General features: G+C 40.7%; 1 protein-coding gene across 1 annotated transcript; it reads left to right on the top strand.

Moving 5' to 3' along the window:
- The first annotated feature begins 574 nt into the window (after window positions 1–574).
- Window positions 575–17,890, top strand: Ms4a5 (membrane spanning 4-domains A5). The gene is made up of 5 exons (XM_038315058.1): window positions 575–724; window positions 10,386–10,514; window positions 12,856–12,912; window positions 14,059–14,211; window positions 17,804–17,890. The coding sequence occupies exons 1-5, from the start codon at window positions 575–577 to the stop codon at window positions 17,888–17,890; spliced, it is 576 nt and encodes a 191-aa protein (XP_038170986.1).
- Window positions 17,891–20,782: the final 2,892 nt, after the last annotated feature.

The following is a 20,782-nucleotide window of genomic DNA, read 5'->3' as shown; positions in this document are numbered from 1 at the left end:
GCAACGTACATGGCAGAGTGCCCAAATATATAAAAATATAAAACTGCAGTTATTTGAAGTCACTATGCTTTGGGGTAATTTATAACATAAAGCTACAAAAATTAGGTAGCAAAAATATCTTTTAAGTGAGAAGCAACATGAATAAGGTGTGTGTTTTTAAAAAATGGCTAAATAGTTCTAAGGCCTGAGAGATTTTGTCCCCTCTGCATCAAAATGGAAACACTGGAAACTTGGGATCTATAAGATTTCCCAGGTTAATATATATATGAGGAAGAGGTAAGAACAGAGGATTACGTGACTTGCCCAAGGACACAGTGTCTGCTGACAAACCAAGACCACTAGTCAGCTTCTCCAGTGCAGCACACAGACGTGGGCACTTTAATTCATAGCTTTGGGCTCTTGGCCATTCCTGAGATTCTATGACTCTGTGACTTTATGGTTCTATGGTTCTAAGCCAGAGGGCAATAATGCCAGTGCTCTAGACAGCCTCAGTACAGGAAACAAACAAACATGGTCTAAATGGGACAACCAGCTACATCCTTCTCTTCCACTTAAAAAGACCAGCTACACCATCATGGATTCAAACAATAAGAATAGTCCCATGTTCCTGGTATTTCCTCCAGAGGTCACCAGTCCGGAACAACAAACAACACTTACAGCCTCAGCCTATAATGCCCAAACCCGAGTGCAGAAAGTCCTTATTAGAAAACTGAAGGTCTTAGGGGTAAGTAAAATGTGTTCCTATGTATATTCTACACAGGGCAGGGGTGGGTAAGAACCATCTGAGCATACATTCTTCAATAAGGATGAACTCCAACTTTCATTTCCACTCCAATTATAAAGTAAGCACTGTGCTTCTGTATAAATTATGCACAAGATTCTGCAAACAGGAAAATACAAGATGAATAAATTCATTTTTCCTGAACTCTTAAAAATCATAATCACCAAACTAACCATCTTTGAGATTTTTCTAGTCAATTTCAGAAAGAAAAAAAAAAGTTGCAATCAAGTAGAAGCTAGGCCAGATTCCCTATGAGGCATACTGCAACACATACGTTTATATCTTCCCATGCAACCTCAGAATTCACAGTTTTATATAACATTCACATATATCCTTATTTATGCTTATAAGTATAAACATTTTACAATAGCCTCATTTTTCTTTTTTAAATTAAAAACAAGTATATCATCTCCCTCCAACCTAGTCCGTGTTCCTTCCCCCACTTTTCCCTCTCAAAACTGTGGATTTTTAAAATTTTTGTTGTTGCATATATGTGTGTGTGTGTGTGTGTGTGTGTGTACACACAAATATATAAAGATAATCTGCTACACCCATTACTATCCTCTACCACATCTGTGACTACCAGAACCTTGGCTCAGACTGCCCCTGGAAAGGTAAGCCTCTGGGTTCCCAGTTGGAGGGCTTAGCTCTCTAGGCCCTAGTTCTAGAATATCCTGTGCCCCCCCCCACTTACCCACTAAGTCCCAGAGACCCCAAGCAGCCTCCACACACAGCTACCATCCCACATTTCATCTGTGATCACCGGACATCTGTGACCATTGGACGACGCCTTGGCCCAGACTGTCCAGACTGCCCCTGGAGAGAGCCTGACCAAGACTGCCCCTGGAGAGGAACCCCAGAGCTTTATCAGAATCGACTAGAGACACAGACCTACCTGCACCCAGAGGAAGAGCAACCACAGTCCTCACCTTCACCAACTGGAGGAATATGGATCCCTGAAGAACAGGCCTCACCTGCACCCACTGGAGGAAGAGATGGGGAGGCAGCAGTGTAAGAACATAGCTAACAACATAAAGACCAATATGAGAGCACAAAAACCTTGTGGTCATTCAACAGGAAGAGATCAACATCCTAACCTGATTAAAGAGAAGAAAATAACCTTAAATATAACTTTATAAAGCTGATAGAAACTCTTAAAGAGGAAATGAAAAATTCCCTTAAAGAAATGGATGAAAAGACAAACAAAAAATTAAAAGAAATCAATAAATCTCTTAAAGAAACTGCCCCCCCCAAGTAAGAAAAAACAATCAAACAGGTGAAGCAAACAGTTCGAACACTTCAAGACTTGAAAATTGAAATAGAGGCAAGAAAGAAAACACAAACTGAGGGAATTCTGGAAATGGAAAATCTGGTAAATGAATAGGAACTATAGATGCAAGCATAACCAACAAATTATAACAGATAGAAGAGAAAATCTGAGCCGCTGAAGATACGATAGAGGAATTAGATTCATCAGTCAAAGAAAATGTTAAATCTAACAAATCCTTAACACAAAATATCCAGGAAATCTGGGACACCATGAAAAGACCAAACTTAAGAATAATAGGAAGAGAAGAAGGAGAACTCCAGTTCAAAGGCACAGACGATATATTCAACAAAATCATAGAAGAAAACTTTTCCAACCTAAAGAAGGATAAGCCTATGGAGGTACAAGAAGCACACAGAACACCAAATAGACTGGACCAAAAAAAAGTCTCCTCACCATAAAGAAATCAAAACACTAAACATACAGAATATAGATAGAATATTAAGAGCTACAAAGGAAAAAGGCCAAGTAACATAAAAGGCCAGACCCATCAGAATTACACCTGACTTCTCAATGGAAAATCTGAAAACCTGAAGCAATCAAGAGCCCAAGGCCGAATCCCTGCCAGGCAGTGCAGGAACCGGAGCTAAAGGCTCCCAAATGTCCCACGTTGGGCGCCAAATGAAGGTGCGTGGTTGATTAGCAGTTATGATTCACCAGACTAGCTTTAATATATATATTATATATATATACTAATATATAATATATATATATATTTATATATATATATATATATAATTCAGTTTTAATAAAGGAATGGAAAGGGGATTTACAAATCCAAGGTTCCAGTGAGGAACGCAGGAAAACAAAGAGCAGGCGGGCCACAGGCCCACAAGATTTTATAAGTCAATATTAGCCTAAGGGGGACACGCCTTTAGCCGAAGGGGGACACGCCTTACAAAACAAGGTGATTGGCTAGGCTTCCCCTTCAGGCAGATGTGCTGCAGACACTAAAAGATCATGGATGCAAGCCCAGACTACTATACACAGCAAAGTTTTCAATCACTATAGGCAGAGAAAACAAGATATCCCATGACAAAACCAGATTTAAACAATACTTATCCAAAAACTCAGCATTACAGAAAGTATTAGAAGAAAAACTCCAATCCATGGAAGTTAACTGCACCCATGAAAACAGAGGCAATAAGTAACTAGAGACACAGTGTCACACCTCACACTAGCAAACTCCCAAAAAGAAAGACACACAAATATTACCACCAAAAAATAACAGGAATAAACAATCACTGGCCATTAATATCTCTTAATATCAATGGACTCAATTCACCTATAAAAAGCATAGCATACAATAAACACACTTCAGCCTCAAAGACAGACATAACCTCAGCATAAAGGGTTGGGAAAAGATTTTCCAATCAAATGGACCTAAAAAACAAACAGGTGTAGCTATCATAATATCTAACAAAATAGACTTCAAAGTAAAATCAATCAAAAAATGGAGAAAGACACTTCATACTCATCACAGAAAAAAAATTATCAAGACAAAGTCACAATTCTGAACATCTATGCCCCAAATACAAGAGCACCCACATATGTAAAAGAAACATTACTAAAGCTTAAATCTCGCATCAAACCTCACACACTAATAGTAGGAGACTTCAACACCCCACTCTCACCAATGGACAGGTCAACCAGACAGAAACCTAACAGAGAAATAAGAGAACTAACAGATGTCCTAACTCAAAAGGACTTAATAGGCATCTATAGAAAATTCCACCCAAACACAAAAGAATATACCTTCTTCTCAGCACCTCATGGAATCTGCTAAAAAAAAAAACTGACCACATACTTGGTCCAAGAAAACCTCAACAGATACAAAAAATGGAGTAAGCAACTGTATCACCATGGTTTAAAATTAGAATTCAACAACAACACTAATCACAGAAAACCTATAAACTCGTCAAAATTCAACAAACAGTTGTTGAATGGAATCAACCTGGTCAAGGAAGAAATAATTAAAGACTTCTTAGAGTTCAATCAAAATGAATGCTCAACATACCCAAAATTATGGGACACTGAAGGCAACGCTAAGAAGAAAGGTCATAGGACTAAATGTCTACATAAAGAAATTGGAGGGGCTGGAGAGATGGCTCAGAGGTTAAGAGCATTGCCTGCTCTTCCAAAGGTCCTGAGTTCAACTCCCAGCAACCACATGGTGGCTCACAGCCATCTGTAATAGGGTCTGGTGCCCTCTTCTGGCCTGCAGGCATACACACAGACAGAATATTGTATACATAATGAATAAATAAATAAATATTTAAAAAAGAAACTGGAGAAATATCACACAAATGACTTAGCAGCACATCTGAAAGTTATAGAACAATAAGGAGCAAACTCACCCAGGAGGAATGGATAACAGGAAATAATTGAATTGATGGCTGAAATCAATAAAACAGAAATAAAGAAAACAATACAAAGAATCAATGAGGCAGAGTTGGTTCTTTGAGAAAATCAACAAGATAGACAAATCCTTATATAAACTAACCAAAAGGTAGAGCAAAAATATGCAAGTTAACAATATCAGAAATGAAAAGGAGGACATAACAACAAACACAGAGGAAATCCAGAGAATCATCAGGTCATACTTCAAAAAGCTATACTCGACCAAATTGGAAAGCTTAAACAATTTTCTGGATAGGTATCACATACCAAAATTAAATCAAGAAAGATAAATAATTTAAATAGGCCTATAATGCCAAGGAAATAGTGATCAAAAGTCTCCCAACCAAAAAAAGCCCAGGGTCAGATGGTTTCAGAACAGAATTCTACCAGAATTTCAAAAGGAGCTAATACCAAACTTCCTCAAATTATTCCACACAATAGAAACAGAAGGAACATTGCCCAACTCTTTTACAAGGCAACAGTTACCCTGATATCCAAACCACACAAAGACTTAACTAAGAAAGAAAATTACAGACCAATCTCACTCATGAACATTGATGTAAAAATACTCAATAAAATACTGGCAAACCAAATCCAAGAACACATTAAAAAAAATCATTCACCATGATCAAGTTGGCTTCATCACAGAGATGCAAGGATGGTTCACCATACAAAAACTATCAATGTAAACCACCATATAAATAAACTGAAAGGAAAAACTATATGATCATCTCATTAGATTCTGAAAAAGTATTCAACAAAATCTAACACCCCTTCACAATAAAGGTCTTGAAGAGACGAGGAATAAAAGGAACATGCTTAAACATAATAAAAGAAATACACAGCCAACATCAAATTAAATGGAGAGAAACTCAAAGCAATTCCGCTAAAATCAGGAACAAAACAAGGCTGTCCACTATCTCCGTATCTATTCAATATAGTGTGCTAAGTTCTAGTTAGTGCAATAAGACAACAAAAGGAGATCAAAAGGATATAAAAGCCATCTACAGATTCAATACAATCCCCATCAAAATCCCAACACAATTCTTTACAGACATTGAAAGAACAATATTCAAACTACATCTGGAAAAACAAAAAACCCAGGAGAGCCAAAACAGAGTAGCACAGACACTGAGAGCAACAATTAATAAATGGGACCTCCTGAAAAAGAAGCTTCTGTAAGGCAAAGGACACAGTCACAGGACAAAATGGCAGCCTACAGAATATGAAAAGATCTTCGCCAATCCCACATCAGACAGAGGACTGGTCTTCAAAATATATAAAGAACTCAAGAAATTAGACATCGACTTACCAAATAATTCAATCAAAAATGGGGTACATTTCATCACTAGAAGTCCAGTGCACTATCCATTGTGCCACAGAGGGTAGGGTGGGGGGAAGGGGAGAGGGGGAGAGAGAAGGGAAAAGGGAAGGATTGGGGAGAGCTTGGGGGAGTGGGTTGGTTGAGATGGAGGAAGGGTGGATATGGGAGCAGGGAAGAAGATATCTTAATTAAGGGAGCCATTTTAGGGTTGGCAAAAGATTTGGCTCTAGAGGGGTTCCCAGGTGTCCAAGGGGATGTCCCCAGCTAGGTCCTTGGGCAGTAGATGAGAGGATGCCTGAACTGGCCTTGTCCCATAGCCACACTGATGAATATCTTGAATATCACCATAGAACCTTCATCCGGCAATGGATGGAGATAGAGACTGAGACCCACATCAGAGCACTGGACTGAGCTCCCAAGGTCTAGGTGAAGAGCAGAAGGAGGGAGAAGATGAACAAGGAAGTCAGGACTGCGAGGGGTTTGTCCACCCCACTGAGATGGTGTGACTGATCTAATGGGAGCTCACCAAGGCCAGCTGGACTGGGACTGAATGAGCATGTGATCAAACCAGACTCTCTGAATGTGGCTGACAATAGGGGCTGACTGAGAAGCCAATGATAATAGCACTGGGATTTGATTCTAATGCATGTAGTGGCTTTTTGGGATCCTAGTCTGTTTGGATGCACACCTTCCTAGGCCTGGATGGAGGGGGAGGCCTTTGACTTCACACAGGGCAAGGTACCCTGTCCTCTCTTAGGACTGGAGGGGGAGGGGGAGGGGGAGCAGGAGGAAAATGGGAGGAGAGGAGGTAGAAATTTTGAATGGTATTATTTATAAAGCAATAAAAAAAATCAAAAAAAAATGGGGTACAGATCTAAACAGAAAATTCTCAACAGAAGAATTGCAAAAGGCCAAAAACACTTAAGAAATTGCTCAACATCCTTAGCCATCAGGGAAATACAAATGGCTAAGATAAAAAGCTCCAATGATAGCTTATGCTGGAGAAGATGCAGAATAAGGGGAACACTCCTTCATTGCTGGTAGGAGTGCAAACTTGTATGGCCACTTTGGAAATCAGTGTGGTGGTTTCTCAGAAAATTTGGAATCAATCTAACTCAAGACCCAGCAATACCACTCTTGCATACAAACCTAGTCTATTTGGATGCACACTCATACAACAGGGACATTTGCTCAACTATATTCATAGTAACATTATTCATAATAGCCAGATCCTGGAAACAATCTAGGTGCCCCTCAACTGAAGAATGGATAAAGAAAATGTGGTACATTTACACAATGGAGTACTACTCAGCAATAAAAAATAATGGCATCTTGAAATTTGCATGCAAATGGATGGAACAAGAAAAAATAACATCCTGAGTGAGGTAACCCAGACCCAGAAAGACAAGCATGGTATGTACTCAAAGTGGATATTAGACATAAAGCAAAAGGATAACCAGTTTATAATCCATGATCCCAGAGAAGCTAGAGAACCCTAAGAGATACACACATAGATCCCCCTAGGAAAGGGGAAATGGACAAGATTTCTGGAGAAAATTGGGAGTATGTGGGGGGGAGAAGGAAGGGTGGAAGGGGAGAAGGAGAGAAAAAGGGGAGGGAGGAGGAGAACACAAGGGAATGGGATGCTCAAAAAGAGAGAAGGTCAGAGAGGGAGAGAAAGAAAAGAGACACCTTGATTGAGGTAGTCATTAAGGGACTAGCAAGAAACATGGCACTAAGGAAATTCCCAGGATCCACAAGGATGACCCAGCTAAGTCTTCAAGCAACAGTGGAGAGGATGCCTAAACTGGCCTTACCCTGTAATCAAATTGATGACTATCTTAATTGTCATCATAGAACCTTCAACCAGAAACTGATGGAAGCAGATACAGAGATCTAAGCGAAGCACTGAGCCTAGCTTCTGGAGATCAGTCCAAGAGAAGAAAGAGCAATAATATGAGCAAAGGGGTCAAAACCATGATGGTGATACCCACAGAAACAGATGACTTGAGCTAGTGAGAGCTCACTGACTCTGGACTGATAGTGGGGGAACCTGCATAGGACCAAACTAGGCCCACTGGATGTGGGGAACAGTTGTGAGGCTTTGGCACTCTGTGGGGCCACTGGCAGTGGGACCAGGATTTATTCCTAGTACTTTAACTGGCATTTTGGAGTCCATTCTTTTTGGGAGGAACACCTTGCTCAGCCCAGATATAGGGAGGGGAGGGCCTTGGTCCTGCCTGGAAGTAATGTGTCACTTTGTTGACTTCCCATGGGAAGCCTTACCCTTTCTAAAGAGTAGATGGGGAGGTGGGGGGAAGGAAGGGTAGAAGGAGAGAGAGTGGGAATAGGGATAGCTATGTTAAATGAGAAGATTGTATTTGAAAAAGAAAATAAATAAAAATAAATAAAAACAATCTTCTGATTCTGACAGTGTTGCTGACCACTTGCCCTTGGATAATCAATTCACAGGATGGGGCAGGAGCTTAGGAAAGACGAATTCTCCCTTTCTCAGAAGTCCTTAGTTGCCTGTAGTTCTCTGTCTACAGGTGGAGTCCTGGCAAACATTAATTTCTCCATCAATCATCTCATTCACTCTACAAATACTAATTTTATTTACCAAACCTTTATTAAGATAATGGGAAAGTGAGAGGTAGTCAGGCATGTTTGAGGCTATAATGTCACCCATATCTTTGAGAATATTTTGTCCTTTGAACTCTAGTCTCCCATAATGGAAAATAGAAAGTAGACTTTTTCAGGAAAAAGAAAAAAAGGAAATAAGAAAGATCATCCTATAGCAAGTGCAATCTTCTTCAGTCTTTCTTCAAATACAATGGAGCCCAATTTTGAATGAAATCACTTATATTACTTTAACAAAAATTGAACTAGGTGCAAGCACCTATGTTAGTTGCTGTATTCACAGAAATAAATACAAGCTAGTTTTTCCTCACTGAGGAAAATGAGGTGTCATTCAAACATAAAAATAGCATGAATATACTGAGAATTGTATTTCAATGGAGTATCTAATAAGAGTAGAAACAGTGACAGTGGCAATGGGAGCCCAGAGCTGAGACAATTAAAAGGAGATGAGTACATTTCACAATGAATTGGACATTTAATACAGACTCTGAGGAAATGATGGAATTTCAACAAATAGAAATGAAAGAAGAAAAGAGAAGCATGCCAGATGCAGAAGGCACTGGAAAGTGATGCCCAGGAAGCAAAGGGAGAGGGTGGTGGAGGAGATCTGGGAGGGGTCAGCCTGGGCTTAAAAGATTTAAGAAGACTAAGAATGAAAAAACTCAACCTGTCTGATAAATTTGTCATGTTATAGTCATGCAGTATAATAGAGGTCTGTGATACAAGAAGAAGGTAACAAGCCAAGACGAAGCATAAAGAATCTCATTTTTATATTAAGTGAAAGTCAATGAGTGCCCTGGGTGAGGAACGGACAATGGAAGAATATCTCTGTATATCCACCAACATGTGGAAAAACAGAGTTATGAAATAAGCACCCTGATATACATATCTTTGGGTCTGATATATATATATATATATATATATATATATATATATATATATATCAGGATGATGGGATACAAATCAAATATGTATGATTTTGTAATTCCTCTGTCAGTTTGCTATTTATATTTTACCTTTATTCATTCGTTTGTGTGCAGAGATGGTTATATGCCAAACCACATGTGTGGAGGTCAGAGCCCACTCTCTCCTTCCACCATCTGGGGTTTCAGGGATCAAGCTCTGCTTGTCAGGCTTGGTGTCAGGTATCTTTACCTGCTGAGCCATCCTTTTGGCTGAAGTATGCATGATTTCCACAACTAGAGATGATAGGAAAGTTAGCTACTTTGGAATTGTGGCACTCAGGGAAGTTGAAAAGAACAGGTGAACTGATGACCCCAAGCCTAAAAGGATGACAGCATCAACAACAGACAAAGAAGTCAGAAAACCAGGCTTAAAGCAGGAAAGTGAGCCCATCTGAGGACATATGGATTGAGTTGGTATTGGGACACTCAAGAGGGACAGCCATCCAGATATGATAAAAATGCCTACCATACCTCTGAGGATTCGGCCACTAAAAGTTGGTACTGCAGCAAAAGACCTCACCCAGATTGAGGCAGTATAGTGAAAAGCTCACAAATGACATAGCCCTTGGGTCATACACCTTCTGTCCCTTCTGTCATTCTCACCAGGCTTCTCTAGCACCCACAGACCCCCCTGCCTAGCATTAACAGTAGGTCGAGAATATGCCTTACGAGCATAGGCCTGGAGATGCAACCCTGCTTCAAAGGGCTCAGAGGATCACTCACCTCCAAAAGGATTTTCCTGAGTAGCCCCTTGAGGCCAAGCTGGTTCCATAATTTAAATTCAAATCAGATGGAGGGATTAACAAAACATCAAGGAATATTATAAAGGGACGTCCATTATCCTTCCCTAATTACAAAGAGGGTAGCAGCCAAATCCATAACTAAGATTTAAGTAGAATGGACGCCACCACTGTGCCTCTACTGAGTTCACTTTCCCCTCTTTTGCAGACCACCCAGATCCTGTGTGGAATCATGAACTTTTCATTTGGAGTTGTTTTCCTTTTCACCTTGGTAAACCCATATCCAAGGTTTCCTTTTATATTTATCTCAGGATATCCATTTTGGGGCTCTGCTTTGGTGAGTACAGTGCATTTAGTTCAATTTAAAGGCATATCGACCAGGCAAGGTGTTAGTGAATGAATTCTTAGTTATGAAGCAAGACAGACTTGGGTATATAATTCTGTAGAAGATGTCACAAAAGCATTAATAATCCCATTGCAATTACTTCTATCCTCCTTTGAATCACCAGAATTGATGGTAGCCCATCTTTGGGTCTTGAAATTTTGAGAGAACATTCCTCTGGGTTTTATGGTTGTTTATTGGCCCATTAATTCCTCCAAAATTTCTTGCAACATATGATAAACTGTGTTTACAGAGCAAGACAAATTTTAGTACATTGATTATCCGCCAATGGACATTCAGTCTAATAAGAAAGAAACCATGCCAAGAGATTAGTGTACTTCTTATACCTTTGTGGTGTTGCTTCTGATGTTGATAAGTAAGCAGTTTGCTCTGCAGAAAGTGAAGAAGCAGGGACAGGGACAGCTCCTGGATGTGCCTTCTGAGCCACGCAGAGATGTTTATTTAATCACATGTAGTCCACATTAATTTAGCACCTTCTTAGTTAGCATCAGAGAAGGGGCAGGGTGTGGGATTCAGTAGAAGGCAGTCCCTGGCCACAAGTCCTCATACCACAGGCTATGACAAGTATTTGGCAAAGACACAGAAGCTGCTTCCAAAGGAAAGAAGTCTAAGTGTAAAGGGAACTTTCCAGTCATTTCCAGCCAGACCAAGGCTTAAAGGATGAAGGGTTGCTTACTTAGGTGAAAAGTATATACAAAGAGTGGGAACAGGGCAGCGTCTGGATATAAAGGTAAGGAGGTCTCATTGTCTGTCTGACGGTCTAAGAGAGCATCCACTACAAATGGGGCTGGAAAAAAGGCTGAAAATTTAAACATAGCTGGGGCCAAACTCAGATTTTAAGTTTCCACTAAGCAACGAGGCTCCCATACTTGATCGACCTCCATAAAAATTGGTGTGTGTGATTTCTTCCTTCCTTCCTTCCTTTTTTCCTTCCTTCCTTTCTCTACTTTTCTTCCTTTCTTCTTTACTTCCTTTTTTACTTTCCTTCCTTCCTTTTTTCTTCTTTCTTTTTTCCTCTCCTTCCTTTCCTTCCTTTCTTCCTTCCTTTACTTTCCTTCCTTCCTTTTTCTTCTTTCTTTTTTTCCCTTTCTTTTTTCTTTCCTTCCTTCCTTTCTTCTTCCCTTCCTTTCTTCTTTCCTTCCTTCCTTTTCTTTCTTTCACCAGTCTGTTGACCAAAACTGTACCCAGTGTTCCCATCCAACAGAGCACACTGGTTGGAGTATAATATCTATATGACCCTAGTGTTCCTAAAATGATGACACTGATGTCATTTGGAAACTGAGTCATGATATCAATAACAGGAAATGGATTAGGAAATTGAAAGTCCAGTGAGGTAAAACAGCCTCTTCTTCACACAGGTGACTCAGACTAAAGCAGACCTAGCCTTTTTGTTCTCTCTGGACAGAGGTGTCTCACAAAGGACAAGACCCTTTTCGTCCTCTGTTCTGTGAACAGAGGTGGCTCACCCTCCTCACTTCCCTGGGGTTTCTGTGACTTTAGGAGAGAGGCATAGGGAAGAAGTGGACAGAGACATGACCTGAGAAATGCTCCATATCAGCTTACCATGTCCTTCATGAAGATACTTTTTTTTCTTTTCTTTCTTTTGGATTTTTTTTATTAAAAATTTCTGCCTCCTCCCCACCTTTCATTTCCCTCCCCCTCCCCCTACTCCCCTCCCCCTCCCTCTCCAGTCCAAAGAGCAGTCAGGGTTCCCTGCCCTGTGGGAAGTCCAAGGTCTTCCCCGCTCCATCCAGGTCCAGGAAGGTGCGCATCTAAACAGACTAGGCTCCCTCAAAGTCACTACATGCAGTAGGATCAAAACCCAGTGCCATTGTCCTTGGCTTCTCAGTCAGCCCTTATTGTCCGCCACGTTCAGAGAGTCTGGTTTGATCCCATGCTTTTTCAGTCCCAGTCGAGCTGGCCTTGGTGAGCTCCCATTAGATCAGCCATACTGTCTCAGTGGATGGGTGCACCCCTCGCAGTCCTGACTTCCTTGCTCATGTTCTCCCTCCTTCAGCTCCTCATTTGGGCCTTGGGAGCTCAGTCCAGTGCTCCAATGTGGGTCTCTGTCTCTATCTCCATTCATCGCCAGGTGAAGCTTCTATGGTGATATGCAAGATATTCATCAGTATGGCTATAGGAAAGAGCCATTTCAGGCGCCCTCTCCTCAGCTGCCCAAGGAACTAGCTGGGGACATCTCCCTGGATACCTGGGACCCCCTCTAGAGTGAAGTCTCTTGCTAACCCTAAGATACTTTTTATCTGTTTGTTTGTAGTTCATTAACTCTGGGGCCTTTCTGATTGCACTGAAAAGAAAAACTACGGACTATATGGTGAGTTCTAGTTCTGCCTTATAAAAATTATAATTACTAAGTACTTTGCCTGGCTCTGGAAGTCATCATAGAGTCAAAAGTCATTAGCTATCAGGAGACTTTTCCAGGTTATTATGTTTGAGTTTCATGTTCTACATAAAGACACTGAGGCATGGAACAGTCCAATTATTGTCTATGGTCTTAGGTCGTTAATGCAGATTGGGTCTCAGTCATCTGGTCATTCATTCTCTTCCATAAGTGGTTTTGGAGTCTACTGCAGACCAGATGCTCTACCAGGCCATAATCTGACTTGCAAGAACAGCATGATGTAGACAACCTAATTAAATCATAAACAGACGCCAGAGGTAAAGAATATGTTGCTGGTCTATGTAAATTTGGAGATATAGAGTATCCTATCTCACTCAAAGCAACAAAGACATTAGATAGTAATTAATAAGTCAGTAAATCATTTGAATCAAAGAACATCCTAACATTTTGTAATTTTAAAATATGTTTACATTTATTTATTAGGTATGACTATGGGGTGCATGTTCACGCCACAGTGTACCCATGGCTGCCACAGTGTACTTGGGGCAGTCACACAAATGTACCCGTGGTAGTCACAGTGTTCTCACAAAAGTCACAGTGTATCAGGGGCAGTCATGGTGTACCCGTGGAAGTCAGAATGTACCTGTGAAAGTCAGAAGACAGCTTGTAGAAGCTGATTCTCTCCTTCTACCATGTGGGTCCCAGGCATGGAACTCAGGTTGTCAGGTGGCAAGTTCATTTATATGCTGAGTCATCTTACCAGCCCTAAAAGTTTGTAATTTTAGGAAGATACCAGTGACAAAGCAATGAGTATTGTGTTTGGTTAAATACAGTCTTAAATGAACATTTGAACAGGCCACAGCTACCTCTATTTGAATGGAAGTTAACCCAGGCACAGAATTTGAGAGATGGAGAGGGGATCAAAGGTTGGCTGACTTCTCTCATCCACTGTGGACGAATGCCTGAAGACTATTATGAACTGCAAAGGTTTTAAATGATCACATGGTGGTTTCTTGGTGTTGGGACTAATCTAGCTCTCCAGTACTCACCCACCCCCACTGCTCTGTCTGTGGCACAAGGTAGGCCTGAGTCTTGTGTTCTGTTCTGATTCTATTGCAGATAAAAATGAGCCAGGTGATGAATTTACTTAGTGCCCTGGGAGCAACAGCTGGAATCATTCTCCTCATATTTGGTTTCCTTCTAGATGGAGAATTCATCTGTGGCTATTCTCCAGATGCTAATCAGTGTGGTGCTATTACCACTCTGTTCATTGTAAGTCCCCTGCGCCATTTCTAGAATGAGAAGCAGATGCTTTAAACAGAAAGGCTGGCACCCAGCACCATCCAGATAGTATTGTGGACAAGTGTGCATTTCAAGAGTCCACTGGACCAGACCAACATTTTACCAGGCATTGTGCAGTAGAACAATAAACACTCAATAACTTATAAAAGGTATAAAACATCCACACAAAATAAGTATGATATATATAGAAAATGATACTAAAAGATAGAGGCTTAGTGGTATGCTTGTGGTTCAGAGTTCCCAATATACATTATAATTTTGTCTATGGTTTTTATTTGATTTTAATGTTTAGATTATATTTTGGTAAAGTAGGATAAACTGAAAATAGACATTTCTGTGCTCTGCCCAAAATACAACAATAATTGGTGTAAAATAATGTAAAAGGTATGAATGAATCTATATAGAAATAAATTGATTGTCAAGTAGCCACATTAAAGACTGCTAACATGAGTAACTTCACGGTGGAGTGCATGCTTAGTTGAGATGAGGCAATAGCTTTAATCCAAATGCCACCAAAAAGTTGTTGAAGAAGTTCAAGACTACTTGAGAAAATGAGGTTCATGTAAAAAGAGAGCTGTTCTAAGATAGTGTTTGGTGCAATGGAGTATAATAGGACCCCCAAAATCAGATAAGGGGATCAGAGAAGAGGGAACTGGTCCTGGTCATGCTGAGCAGAACTTTCCAAATCAATCCTTCTCTGAAAACAAAGTGCTACCTATAAAACAAAACAAAACTCACTCAAAGCCGTTTAAAAGCCTTAAAGGTTTGCTATTTGCAAACTATAAGTTTGTAAAGAAAAGCTTAGGACTTGGAATTTCTAAATAGAACATTAAAGAACAGCCAAGCTGCAGATGTGTCACAGCTGTGGGTCAGTGTTGGCCTTCTGAAATCTAACATGAGAGGAAGGTGAAGGGCCAGTGTCCACTCAAGGTAGGTCTACATGACCTGGGCCCTCAATAGGCTTCTTACTCTTCAAGTATGAAGGGCCCTGCCCCAAAGTGGTACAGAGGACTGACTGGACAGAGTACATAGAGAAGAAAACAAACTCAAGAAACTGTAGCCACAAACCAAACATCTGACTTCTTCCCACACCTCAGCCCCATCCCCACCCCGTGAGATTTTTAATTTCAGTAGACACCAACTGGGTGATCCAAGAATGCTCATAACTTGAACTGGATCTTGCCAATGCTAAAGGATATATGGGGATAGATGAGAAATAGCTTCTCGAAGTCCCTCTTTTTTCGACCCAAACTGAAAACATGTATAAAAAGAAACAACTCTATGGACTGCAGCTAACAGGAACAAGATACACTGTGCTCCTCTGCCAATAATACAGTCTAATCATCACTCTTTGTGATGATTTTCAACAAGAGAATATACACACATATATATTATACTAGATATAATGTGTTTATATCTATATAACATATAGATATGTTCAGAGAAGGTGTATATTGCCATTACTAAACCATCACCATCACCAGTACACCTCACATAGTCTAAAACAACAGTCCTTAAGAAATTCCAAAGTAGATGTTCTACAAGATATGACACAGCTCATAGGCAGCTCAAACTCCTTGAGCTTAGCAACTGCGTGTTCTCCATTAAAGATTACTGGAGCAAAAGTGCTCTCTTTCAAAGTGCCAGTGGCCATTAATTGTGACTTTCTTATCTTTCTATTTTTCCCATGCTAGTTTAAGGTTTAAGATAACTAATAGAGCTGGGTGGTGGTGGCGCTCGCCTTTAATCCAAGCACCTGGGAGGCAGAGGCAGATGGATCTCAGTGAGTTCGAGACCAGCCTGGTCTGCAAGAGCTAGTTACAGGACAGGCTCCAAAAGCTACAGAAAAACTATCTCGATAAAAAAAGATAACTAATAGACAACCTTCCTAGCATGGCATCACCGTGACAGCATCTGGATGATGTGTGTTCTGTAAGACTGAAATCAACCAGGCCCAAACACCAAAAATACATGAAGATAACTACAGACCTATATTTCTTATAAATATAGCTGTAAAAGTCCCCAGTTAAATACAAGCATGTCAAATCTAGTGATGTATACACAGGATCACCAACTACAACCAGGTATCATGTGTCCCAAGAATGGAATGTATATTTAAGGAAATCTATATATTTATTGTACCATATCAGCAAAACACTAGATGAAATCCACATGATACTTGAGTGGCCGTAGAAAATTAAACATTTGACTAAATTCATCATCAAATGACAAAAACACTCAACAAGCCGTGAATAGAGGAAGAACTTCCTCAATTTGATTAAGTCATCTATAAAATTCCTCAACTTGCTTTCTCTCGATCAAAAGCCTGGAAATTTATTAATTGACGCATTCAGCATCCAGCAGGATTCAATCAGAAGGTCCCAGGCTGCAGTCAAGGAGTAATGAGGAAGTAGGATGGCAAGCAGAGACGTGATGCAAAGATGCATCATCATCTGAGATGGTAGAGTGGGAGACAACATCCACTTACATAAACGGCACCCAGCTTCAGCCCAGTGTCTATCTCCACTGCAAACAAACCAGCTATATACAAACATGCATTACAAGAACATTGCTGTGGCACCGTTCAAAGTAAAACAAACAAACAGCTAAAAAGAAAAAAAAAGAAGGAAATAAATCAGCTCCTGTTACAGAGGAGTAAAATATTGAAATACTTTACACCATGACACATTGGATTACTGTTAAAATAAACCAGGGGATCTTAAATAGTTATTCAAGCTATCATAAAAATACAATAGACAAATACAGCACAGAATAGACTGCCAATAACATGAACCTTTGCAATGGCAACAGAGGGATCCACTCTTGGAAAAGGACAGGTTTCGACCAGCTCTGTGCCAGGGTCCAGCCTGTGAATTCCTGACCAAGTGTGTATGCCATGTGTGCTCTTAGCTGGCATGGTACCATATACTTTAAAAGTTTTCTGTAGCTGGGTGGTGGTGGCACACACCTTTAATCCCAGCACTTGGGAGGCAGAGGCAGAGGCAGGCGGATCTCTGTGAGTTTGAGACCAGCCTGGTCTACAGAGCAAGTTCCAAGACAAGCGCCAAAGCTACAAAAAAACCCTGCCTAGAAAAACAAAACCAAACAAAAATTTCTATAGCAATCAGAAAGGACTGCGTGGTGTTTCTAGTCTAGCTTTCTCTCCGTGTCTGCTTTTCTGTGTGCTGCTCTTTTTCTGGAGCAGTAGTTTTCCCTCCCCCATCTTTTCCTTGCCTTTTCTATTTTTGTCTCTACCATTTCCTATCTCTTGGATTTCTTCTGTCTTTGTCCTTCAAGAGACTACTTTTCTGATATGCACTCCTCTTTGCATGCTGCGTCTATGAAATGGAAAATTATCTGCATATCATTTAGCAAACATTCTGTTTGATTTTTCTTAAAGAAACTAATGCTCTCCTATGCCATGCTGGTATAGTTTATACTTCCATTATCCTTCACTAGGTTGAGAGGGGAGGGTTTAGTGTGTAGTTTCGACTACTTCATTGTGATCAGAAAAGCCATCACTGTCCTAATGTCCTGACTCCACTGTTTGCTTCTGTTGCAGGGGATTTTGTCTATGCTGATGATCTTCAGTATTATTGAGCTGTTAATCTCCCTCTTTTCGTCAGCTTTGGGGTACATCTCAGAATAACTTGGGGGATGCTGTTCTTGAATAGCACTGTGCAAATAAAGATGCAAAGCGATACAACTCAGAGGCCAGTACTGCTCATGAGAAAGAGCCAAGACATACATACTTAAAACTCGCAGTTTTGAAGCAAAAGAGGTTGGGGGTGACTCAAGGGGGACCAATTTGGGTGATGAAATCCATCCCGTCCCCTGGGAAGGCCACTTCCTCACCCACCAGAATGATCACTTTGGTGTGACCACCCTTCTTGCTCATTGTGGCATGGCCATTCTATAAGGAAAGATATGAACCGAAGTTCAAACTCAGGTGACCACGTCATCTGACTTCTCTATTCATGACAGTTTCCTGATAAGTTCCCCAAGAGACACCACACAAGGGCTCCTGCTCCATGAAGCAGGAAGATGAATTGAAAAGAAGAATGAGTTGATGAGAGAATTTTACCTTGAAGCCACAAGGCTGTCCGCTGTAATGAGTCAGGCACCTGCAAGAGTGACTGCAGCATGCTGCTTAGTTTTTATCTTTAACTTGACACGGACTAAAGTTACCTAGGAAGAGGAATGGTCTATTTGAGTAGTTGCCCAGATAAAATGACCTGTGGTCATGTTTGGGGCACTGTGATGCTTGATGTGGCAGGGACCACGGCACTGTGAGAGGTGATACCTCCCGCAGGTGGGGGGAGCTATAGAGATGGGTCCGAGAGCAGAGCAAGCAGCATTCCTTCATGATTTCTGCTGATTCCTGCTTTGAGTATCAAACCTGACGTATAAGCCAAACATAACCCCTTTCTCCTCTAAATTTCTTTTGGTTATAGCATTTACCATAGTAACAGAGAGAAACAAATTAATAAATTACTCAGTAATCAATGATGACAAATACTGATGGAGCTACCATATCCCAGACTTTGTGTCAAATGGTAGAGCACCTGCTTATCTGACCTCACAAAATACTGAGGCAAATTTTGTTTCATGCAAACAAGAAAGTTGAAGCACAAAATGGGTAAGATTTGCTCAAGGTCACAAAGTTTGCTGTGGTGGGTCACATCAGCATGCAGTCTAGTTCCACAGCCTGAGAGGTGTCACTCCTTACCTACGGGTATCCATCTCTCAAGCTCTTTTTGGATCTCTGAACCCCTTTATACCCTTCAAAGTTAAGATCCATTACATGGTGACAGAAATAATGTTTTCCCAAAACAAACTATATTTCCACAGTAACGTGAAGAATAGCACTGGTTTAATTCTCAAAACCCCTAAGGAAACAGTTTGCAGACTTGGCTGCACACTCACATCGTCTGAGGAACTTCCAGAAAGCCCAGTGCACCATGGGCAAACACACATCAATGATATCAGCCTGTGGTAGGAGCCACTCAATCAGTTTTCAGAGATTTACAGGCGATTCCAAAGCAGAAGGGAATGCTTTAAGACATCTGTGTGTGTGTGTGTGTGTGTGTGTGTGTGTGTGTGTGTGTGTGTGTTTTGGTGGAGCACCTAGATACTCCCTATGACTCTTCCCTACAATCCATCATGTCTCATGCTCTGTAACCTGTGGAATACACCAGAATGTTCTAGTGAAAGAGCTAAATAAGATCTTAAAGTGAGAGCTGGAAAGACGGCTTAAGTTAAGAGTATTCCCTGCTCTTGATTCCCAGCATCCACACTGGACAGACCCGAGAACTGAAGTTTCAGGGTCTCTTACACCCTCTTCAAGTTCCCATGACACCTGTATGATTGCAGTGCACATAAACCCATGCAGGCACACACACATATACAAATAAATAAAATATAAAACTATTTAATGTCCTCGTGTTGTTTTAAAAACGCTTTTGAACTCATGGATCCCAAAGAGGTCTTGAGGATGCCAGAAGATTTTCAGTCCTCACTCTGAGCACCATGGCTCTGTACCTCATTACCCTACACTAACTGATATCAGTAGCACTGAGACACTGCCCATGCCATTTCAACAGCCATGGCTGCCCAGTAAGGAAGGTGTGCCTTCGGTCACAGACATGAAAATGAAACTTAAAGCAGCCCACTGTTCTGAGAGCACAAGGGCATCTCATTTAAAACCAGGATTTGAATTAAGATTCCTAAGTGCAAACCTCATAGTTGATGCTGCCTTGGGCACAGGGAGAACTCTATCCTGTTCAAATGAAGAAACTTACAAGCTTCCTACAGTTCAGCTCGAAGCTGGAAGGGGCATGTATGAGGGGGAGGGGCAAGAGACAAAGGTTTTCATTTCCCACGGATTGAGGTTCTGGTCAAAGAATATTTGGTAACTGAGTGAGTGATGTTCAAGCTCTAGAAATATTTAAAGGAGAAACCTGACACATAAAGGTAAGGCCTTATTAGACTAATTATTGGATGTTATTTTATCATGCACAAGTCATGTGACTTAAACAGAGGATTTAAACACTATAGGCTTTAAATTCCAAGGCTAAAACTCAGTAACACCTCCCTAAAGCCTTGCAGAAGGGACTGCTTTAAGCAGAACCATCAGCACGTAGAACTTTTAAGTCTCTGAGTAAATGGTATAGGGGATTATAATTAGGATTTTCTTGCTTTTAAAACATATTTTATTAATTTCTAGCAGTGGGTTTGGGGGCTAGTTTCTCCATTTCCTTAGCCTTGGTTTCTTTCATCATAAAGCTATCAGTTGATACTATGTTGTCAGACTTTCTACACAGGCAGAGCTTGGTATATGAATGGACATCTGATGAATGTTACTTTCCTACTAAAACTGGGAAACATTCCTTCAGAATACGAAGAACTATAAAAATGTTAAGTATCTGAACTTACATTGTAAGTACAGCATTGGGATCTTCAGGCCTGTAGCCAGATTCGATCTCACGTCAATACTGAACCTCAGTTCTGAGGAACCTGCTTCTCCCTTACCAATGCTCTG

The sequence above is a fragment of the Arvicola amphibius genome, chromosome 1 (assembly GCF_903992535.2).
Source record: "Arvicola amphibius chromosome 1, mArvAmp1.2, whole genome shotgun sequence".
Classification (NCBI taxonomy): Eukaryota; Metazoa; Chordata; class Mammalia; order Rodentia; family Cricetidae; genus Arvicola; species Arvicola amphibius.
Note: the sequence above shows the minus strand (reverse complement) of the source record. Positions and strands in the feature narration are given on the sequence as shown.